Source organism: Henckelia pumila, chromosome 1, assembly GCF_033568475.1.
Source record: "Henckelia pumila isolate YLH828 chromosome 1, ASM3356847v2, whole genome shotgun sequence".
NCBI lineage: Eukaryota > Viridiplantae > Streptophyta > Magnoliopsida > Lamiales > Gesneriaceae > Henckelia > Henckelia pumila.
This window is the reverse complement of record NC_133120.1, coordinates 163325631-163335027: the sequence shown is the minus strand read 5'-3', so window position 1 is coordinate 163335027 and position 9397 is coordinate 163325631. Positions and strand designations below refer to the sequence as shown.

The window sequence follows — 9397 nt, the reverse complement described above, 5'->3', positions numbered from 1 at the left end:
GAGTCTTGTTTAATTTTAGTATTAATCATTATATTGAAATATACTTATTATTATTATTATTATTATTATTATTATTATTATTATTATTATTCTTATTCTATTGTTACTAGTATTTATTGAAAAAAGAAGGGAATTGTATTCGTATATTTAAATATATATAATGAAGGTTTTTTGTGAGACGATTTTATTGATTTATATGAATGAGACAAATCAATCTGATTTGCACATTGAGTGAAAATTTATGTTTTTGGCATAAAAAATATCACAAAACTCTTATGAAGTATTCTCAATGGTCAATTTTGTGAGACATATCTTCTATTCGGATCGATCCATGAAAAAATATTACTTGTTATACTAGATTATTATTTTTCATTGTAATAACAAATTATTATTATTTATTGTAAATATGATTGAGTTGTCCGTATTACAGAGCTAGATCCACGAGATATAACACATGAGACCTATTAAAAAAGTAATATTTGTTCATAGACATTATCGAGTGAGATATCAGTCTCAAAAAATTAATCGGTGAAACAAAAAAAAAATATTTTTGTGATTTAAATACACCACGTATATCGATCGATCTCTCGTAATATAATACAAACTAAAAAATTAGTGGATATATATATATATATTATATTATATTTATAATTATATATCAGAAAAGAGATATTCAGAAAAAAAAGAAAATTCATTAGAGTTAATATTCAAGCGCAATTCTTATCGAACTCAATAAAAAAAGATAATACGAATTTTTACAGTACAGATTATTTTGTCATATTTATTTCGACCGCAAACATTCCAAATCTATAAATAAAAATAATTATCTACAATAAAAAAAATATCTACAACAATATCCACTATTTATTTTCACGTCTTCCTGGAATAAAATTAGTCCAAAATATCAAAATAGCCCTCTAAAAATTTAAATAATTGGAAACGACACCATCATCAACATATATTTATTTACAGGGGGACTCCGACTTGGACTCGAAACAAAATCAACGGCCACAGATAGTTTCAGGCTATCAGTCAATTTGATCAACGGTAAGAATATTTCCACGTTCCTGTTATTATATTATATATAAATAAATAAATAAACGACGTTTACGGATACTTGGTTAACTTTCCCTCTCTTTCACACAAAACACACACTTACAAAATTCCATTCCCTCTCTCATATATATCTGCAAGCTTGTTGAAGCATATATATTGTTGGGGAAATATCGTTTATATATTCAAAGGTCTCAAAATTCTTCCTTTTTCAACGCTTGATTTGTTTTTTTCCCAGTTTTTTGATTCTGTGTTTCTGTTGAGAGTTTGTAGGAGGACAGGTTGAATTTCGTGTTGAATGCTGTGGTTTAGTTTCGGGTTATTTGATAAGGTCTGGTTGTTTTGATTTTTAGGTATTTGAATTGAATAATCTAAGAGAGGAAAAGGTGCTTTTCCGAAAGGAATTTCGGGAAAGCATATTTTGGTGATTCAGGTAGCGTTGAGAAATCTAAACTTGATAATTAAGAGGTAAAGTTGCCGTGTTTCGTTTCTGAAAATGGTTTTTTTTTTTTCTTTTTCCGCGGTATGGACTAATGTTCATCTGTTCGATTCTGAATCTTTCCTAATCATGCTTTCGTTTTAATGATGCAAAACATGGAGTAAGTTTTGTATTTTTTTTTATACGTTTTCGTTTTTCCAATTTAATTGGATTTCTTTCCGTTTTTGTTTAATTTTTTTGTCCATTTTGTGTACATGTATGCATTATGTGTAAAGTTTGACAAGGTCACGACTGATCAGAAGAAGAGCATAAACATATTTTGTTTGATCTCGGGATTAATTTTTCTCATGTTTGAAAATCTTTGCTCCCATTGAGTATTGATGGATCATTCAAGCAAACATCGAATGAAGTCGCTCGAGAAACATAATGAATGCTCTATCATGAGAATTTTCTGGATTTAGTTAAGATTGTTGGCATATTAAGTATTAACCACTTCATACGTTTACAAGCTATCTGCTTCTTGTAAATTTAACAAATGGTTTTTCTCTGGCTTTCCTTTTGTTCGTAACATGTAACTTCACTTTTCTAATTCTATGCTAGTTTTCAAGGACAACCTCGAGGCTATCATGTGTAAATTGTAATGAATTTAACTGCGCATAAAAATTTAAATTTACATGTTTTTTCTCTAGTTGGCCGAGTCACTTTTGGAAACTATGTTTTCTCTAGTTGACGCATCATGTGTTTGTGAAAGTGCGAGCTTTTATTGGTTAGTGTGCTTACCTTGGAGGGATAATTTACCTGTGAGCTGAATGGATTTTATTGCTTGCAGCTAATTATTTAAAGGAAAGATAGATATCTCGAGCATACTTTCAATCATCAATCACATGAAATGGGGTTCAACTTGGGAATTATGCGAGAGAGCCTGGGTATTTTGTCAACATCTGACGACACTCCAGTGGTTTCAATTACCTTATTTGTCACACTCCTGTGCGCATGTATAGTGATTGGTCATTTGCTGGAGGAAAATCGTTGGATGAATGAGTCTATCACTGCACTCATAATTGTAAGTATTGCACATATATAGTTTACAGGTGATGCCTAGTACGTTTGATGCTTAAGATCACTGATTTCGGCAAATGATATTGTTCTTAACATTGGCTTTTACACTTGCATTCGAAAAATTATTAATACTCCTAGCCTTTAAATAATCAGGGTGTATGCACTGGAGTTGTGATTCTACTTATAAGTGGAGGGAAGAGCTCGCGCCTTTTGGTTTTCAGCGAGGACCTCTTCTTCTTCTATCTGCTCCCACCAATTATTTTTAATGCTGGGTATGGATGTCTCATCCTTTTGATTTAAAGTACAACATAATTGTTTAATGATGATGTTTGGTTGGCCTTTCGATCAAAACCAAGTCAAAAGTTTTAACAAAAATATCTGAGAATGATTTTGAGATGGTTGAAAAGATCTTTAGGTGTAACAAATATATGGAAAGAGTAAAATAATGTAATAATTAGTAGGGAAAAATAGAGGGAAATGAAATATTTGTGCAATTATTATGTTTTCAATGGTTGATTTGACATAGGATTAGTAGATTAATTTCGTCTGGACAAGACATTTGAAAATAGTAACCAATTAATGGCTGTTGAACTCGAGCGTCCAACCAAACAGGGCGTTATTGTTTTGCCTGGATGATACTTTTTTCCATAATCAAAACTTCAGCTGAGAGCATTGTATTGGAACTGAATTGAGTTTATTATTTTGGCATATATTTCACGTTAAAATTGTCCAACATGGTTTAAGAGAGCTTTAAATATGTGTAAATGCAGTCTTCTCTAGTTTCATTATGTTTCGTTGATCTTTAATCAGGTTTCAGGTCAAGAAGAAACAGTTCTTTCGCAATTTCATAACTATAATGATGTTTGGAGCACTTGGCACCTTGGTATCCTTCATCATCATATCGTTAGGTACGGTTTTATATTTTATATTAGTTTAGTTTGTTTAGTAAATGAAAATCCATCATCACTAAAAAAGGAAATGTTGGTGTCTCTTAAATTGATATGTACGGTACAGTTCCTATGTCATCCTCTCTTTTATATGTTTAAGTGCAGAGCTAAACCTTTTCCATGAGAAACATTGGACCATGCTGATGCTTGCCTTTCTAACTTGACTTACTAGGCTTTTTTATCCCATTTTTCTTTTGCCATTTTAAATGATTTTGATAAAGACATTGCTCAATTGAGAAAAAACACGGGGTAAAGACGGGATACTGTTGGGATATACATGTCACCCTGTTTCAATTTTTGATTGGTGCTTATCTTCCATTCTTATTGCCCCTCCTGCTTTTAGATTCTCAATGCAATGCCACATTGTACTATTTTTTTTATTGCATGAGGAACAATTTACTCTAGCATGGTTTACTTGTATTCTTACTTGTCTTCACTCAAGTGATACCTGTTTCAAGAACTTGGGAAGAAATTTTTTCTAGAGAAAACAATTCAGAGGTACAAAGGATAGATGACTAGCCATCAAACAAATTTTGGAGTATTAAATTGTCTAACGAGTCGGTTCTCATTTGTGTAGTATAAATAATTATATTGTTTCTTACACATCTCATGATTCTTTTGGCAGGCGCTAATTCCTTCTTCCAGAAAATGGATCTTGGTCTTGGAATTGGAGATTATCTTGGTAGCCCCTCTCTCTTTTTCCCACATGTGCAATACATGTTTACTCTGTTTCTAAGTATATCTGCTTGTTTCCAGCAATTGGAGCAATTTTCGCTGCGACAGATTCAGTTTGCACATTGCAGGTATCTTTAGCAGCGTTTCCCCCATTGTGATGACATAAGATTTCGTCTGGCTTAATGCTATACATCTATTGCTGCAGGTGCTAAATCAGGATGAGACGCCATTGTTATACAGTTTGGTATTTGGGGAAGGGGTCGTGAATGATGCAACATCCGTGGTGCTTTTCAATGCAGTCAAGAACTTTGACCTGTCTAATATTAGTGCCAGTGTAGCGTTGGAGCTAATTGGGAACTTTATTTATTTGTTTACCACCAGCACAGTCTTGGGAATTGCAGTATGAGCCATCTCTCCCTCTCCCTCCCTCCAGATCATCTATATAGGTTTCAGAGTTACTCTGCATTATTTGATCTTCACATTTGTCTTCTGTTGCAGACTGGATTGCTTACTGCATACGTCATCAAGAAGCTCTATTTAGGAAGGTGTGTGTTTCTTACTTGGGTGGTATCACAAGTACCTCATAACATAAATTTATTGTCATTTATCAAATCACTTGTGAACTAATAATGATGAAGTTCCTAACACCTCCACTAAGTATTATCTGATCTTCATACCTGATTATCTGATCAACTACAGACATTCCACTGATCGTGAGGTTGCCATCATGATGCTTATGGCTTACCTTTCATACATGTTGGCTGAAGTAAGTGTTTAGACAATCTTTTTGAAGTTGGCATTTTGTCTGTGATTGAAATAAGTTGATCTTCCCTTTAATTGAAGCGTGAAATCACTTTCTGACCTGGGTTTATTTTCAGTTATTCTATTTAAGTGGCATCCTCACCGTATTCTTTTGTGGAATCGCGATGTCGCATTACACGTGGCACAATGTGACTGAGAACTCGAGAGTTACCACCAAGTATGATATATACATACAGTTAAAAAAAAAAGTTCACTCTTTTCGTTCGTATAATTACCTTCCTTATTGATGTATATGTCTTCAATCCTTTTCAGGCACACATTCGCCACACTTTCATTTGTTGCAGAGATATTCATATTTCTTTATGTTGGCATGGATGCTCTAGACATTGAAAAATGGAGAGTTGTAAGTAACAGGTACGAGGCATGTTCGTGTGCGTGTGTATGTGTTGATGCACCTAACATAAACATTTTCTCATCATAACATCATCATGAGAAATACGATAGCATTGTATTTATCTGTTATAAACATAGTTCGTTAACATTTGTCTTCCTTTTCAGCCCTAAAACATCAGTTTATGTTAGTTTAACCCTACTGGGATTAACTTTGATTGGAAGAGCAGCTTTTGTTTTCCCCTTATCTTTCCTGTCCAATTTGGCCAAGAAGTCTCCACACGAGAAAATTGATTTCAAGCAGCAGGTATGAACTCAATAATTATCGTTTCTAGCGTACAATACATTCATTCACACAGGAAAATTTATCTGCTAATTTTGCTTTTCAGGTTACTATATGGTGGGCCGGTCTTATGCGAGGGGCTGTTTCCATGGCCCTCGCTTACAACCAGGTAAAATTTCAGCTCTATCTACTAACTGGGAACAGGAATTCAGTATGCTACATGGAAATTTTATATTGGTTCCTCTTGTAACTTTAAGAAATAAAGGGTGGTGGTGGTGGTGTACATGTGTTCCAAAAATGTGCATACACATCTAGTTAATTATTTTTTTTCTCATGCAGTTTACTCGAGCTGGTCAGACCCAGTTGCAGGGGAATGCTGTCTTGATTACAAGTACCATAACAGTAGTGCTTTTCAGCAATGTGGTAAGACATTTTAATCTTCTATTGACATTAAGCTACACTTTTGTTTGTCTGACCTGTGTAATAGGTGGTCACTAGTCATAAGGGCAAAATATAAGAAAGAATAAGGACTAAGTATTTCAATGGCTGCACATTTAGATTATTATTCATTTTCCTTTGCATCTTATGATAACTGAGTAGTATATAACGAATCAACATCTGACGGGAATCCATAATCGAATTTTCTATCAAAAAATTACATGGACTCATCTTTATTTCATTGTTCAGGAATCAGGACTCACTCCCTACTATTGAAATTATTATTTCAACACTATCTTTTATTTACTTGACTTGTTACAAAAACATTCTTCAACAAATGCACACCATGCAGGTATTCGGTTTGATGACAAAGCCTCTAGTGAGGCTGCTGATGCCCTCATCAAGACCTCTAAGCAGTATGATTTCTTCAGAGCAAGTCACCCCGAAATCCTTCATCGTCCCACTTCTTGGCGAGTACCAGGATTCTGAAGCAGAACTATTCGCTGAAAATGGGCAAAGTTGTTTTGGAACTCATGAAGGTGGCCCAAGAACACTTCTCCATCCAAACAGCTTGAAGATGCTACTGAGGACCCCTCATCGTACTGTCCACCACTACTGGAGGAAATTCGATGATGCTTTCATGCGTCCTGTTTTTGGTGGCCGTGGTTTCGTTCCGTATGCACCAGGCTCACCTACTGAAGAAAGTGTGCATCTTTCGCAAGTAGAAGCTCAACCGTAAGGACATTGCAAGTTTTTCTGCCTCGAGTTCGAACGGTATTGCACATAACCAGTTTTGAGCTTTTGCTAGAATTCTTTTTCTTTGGCATGTAGTTAGCGTAGATGGCAAGGTTTTGTGGGATATATTAGTTTTGAAGTTTATAGGTGAGGGTGTGGGGTTGACTCAGTGATTGGGGAGCTGATTACTTTTTCTCCCAGCTAGTTTCTTCAAGGGTATGGTTTTTTGTGAACAAGAATAAGTGAAGGAAAATTTTTTGTACATGAGATTATTATGGATTGTGAGATTTTTTCAAGTGCCATTCTTTTAGCAATTGCTTCATCTTATCTCCCTAAACCAGACATCAAATTTTCATTCTCTGTGTGTGTGGTCGAGGGTCCATTCTTTTAGCAATTTGCATTAATTCAAGGCGATCTTTGACCTACGTAAATTTCCTAAAATGATTCTGATAATTTAAACATATAAGAATAGCATGTCTCGAATCGTAAAATTTATTTTCTAAATGACATAACTATAATAATGTATTATTTGTATTAATCTCCCCTGTGCTTTAACATTTGAAATTTACCTATTTTATAAAGTTAAAAAATTAGAACATAGGCTTAGCCGGAAAATTCCAACCTACACATGGATATTATCCCATAAAACAGGTGGATGTATTTTATTTGTTCATATTATGTGGGCTCCATATAATTCAGTGAAACCCACATAATTTGAACCAACCAGTGATTGCTAACTACCTCATGGGATAATACCCATGGAATAGAATCAAAGCTACCGGCTTAGCCCATAATAATTTCATAACATAAAAAGTAAAAAAAATATCAATTTATCGATAATAAAATGTATGATAAAAAAAACTAGCCCACTTGTGAGACTGAACTTGTAGCTCAATTAATCTCGTATGTCCGTCAATTTACGAATCTCTGGTCAAGCGTGAAAAGTTGATCTCCCTCGGGACCCAGATCGGTAAATTCACCAATGTGGGGAACTTTCACCTCACCATCCAAAGCTTGAATCTTTTGGCTGCGAATGCGAAGCACAAGGTTTGGTTGAAACCCACTTCTGAAATGAGTTTTTTTGTATGGGAACAACGTGTTGAAAGGCGGGGTGGGGAGGATTACGGAGAATATTCCATGGCGAAGAGCACGGTGGATTGCCGGAAGATGGATCCCAGTGGGATTGTGGTTCATAGGCATGCTGATATCGGATGATCTTTAGGTACCATATCTGTACGTGGTTTGTTATGTAAAATAGACAGTGTTGTACTTCGTGTTATAACACTATAGACAACACAGTGCAGCGGAAATTTAAAGCGTAAATAAAACACAAGTAATTAATTTTGCATGAGTATAAAACTCGTGCGGTTGCCTTAGGGCTAAATATCACTAGTAAACGTAAGATCGGCCTTACAAAGTAATCCTAATGATTTTACAAAAAGTCATTAAATCCTAAATTTCTCAACAAGTTGAGAAATCAAACTTGCATCCTAAACAAAATCAGAGTATAAAAGAAATCGGATGCAACTCCCGTAGCCTAAATTGAAGAGACACGGAAAGATCTTCAACAACACAGTTCCCACAGTGTTATCTCTGATGTCTTCAACACGAACGGCAACACGGGGACATGCAACAACGATGGTTGCAAACCTTGCTTCAAAATTCTTCAGTCTATGCGCAGAGAATTATCGTCTGAAGCCTCTCTTAATCTTGTGCATGAAAACCCCTTTTATAGATTAGCATCCAAGTCTTGAGGGTTTCCTTAGATAGAGTCTTACATGAATAAGGAAACAAGTTTTAGTAGGAAATAAATTCTATCAAATCTTGCCAATCAAATCTTGATAATATCAAATAATATTATATCTAATAATCACTTTATCAAGACCCGATTTAAGCATGGTAAATATATATCTTAACATATTCGAGATATACACAATATATTTACCAAATATTTGATCTTGTCTAGAAAGCAAAATCTTATAATTCCAAATAAATTAAGGGCCGAAAATATCAAGGAATAAAATTCCTTTCAATCTCCCTTTTTTTGCTTTCTGGACAAAACATTGCACAAGCAAACATAATCATAAACTCCCCCTGAGTTTAAAAATTCTTCTCCCCCTGAATTTTAAGTCTCCCCCTGAAGTGTTGTCCCCCGTGTCGTAACACGGTGGATAACATGGATAATAACACATGAGATTCTATAATTCATATATCAGAGCATAAGTGGGGTAGAAGATGTTAGTCTAGTTAAAGCATGTAAGAGCACTTGAGGCACATAACTAGAACACACAAAAATACTTATATTAAAATCAAAATTAAACAACTAAGCAAAGATGAGAGAAGAAACAAAATCTAAAATTGATCACTATCAGATCCCTCTTGAGCAGTAGCTTCATCCTCATCATCTTTAGTCCCATATGGACCAACAGCTTCATCTTGTGCACTATCTCCCCCTGTTTGGCCAGAAATGTCAAGTTGTCTCCGATAATCAGCTAAGACCGTGCTATAGAAGGCAATATCTTCATGTGCTTGAGCAATCTTTTGCTCAGCACGAGTCATCAGCAGCTGAATAGTGGAAGTGGTAAATTCCAGAGGAGTAGGAGTAGGCACTGTTTC

General features: G+C 34.8%; 1 protein-coding gene across 1 annotated transcript; it reads left to right on the top strand.

Annotated features, from left to right (window-relative positions):
• Positions 1 to 1131: 1131 nt before the first annotated feature.
• On the top strand, positions 1132 to 7077 carry LOC140887246 (sodium/hydrogen exchanger 2-like). Its single transcript, XM_073294408.1, has 16 exons — positions 1132 to 1244; positions 1407 to 1521; positions 2322 to 2555; positions 2705 to 2823; positions 3362 to 3459; positions 4124 to 4180; positions 4255 to 4301; positions 4379 to 4573; positions 4672 to 4718; positions 4873 to 4939; positions 5052 to 5152; positions 5248 to 5349; positions 5494 to 5632; positions 5715 to 5777; positions 5948 to 6031; positions 6399 to 7077. Exons 3-16 carry the CDS (start codon positions 2382 to 2384, stop codon positions 6783 to 6785), a joined length of 1680 nt encoding a protein of 559 aa, XP_073150509.1. The 5' UTR covers positions 1132 to 1244; positions 1407 to 1521; positions 2322 to 2381; the 3' UTR covers positions 6786 to 7077.
• Positions 7078 to 9397: the final 2320 nt, after the last annotated feature.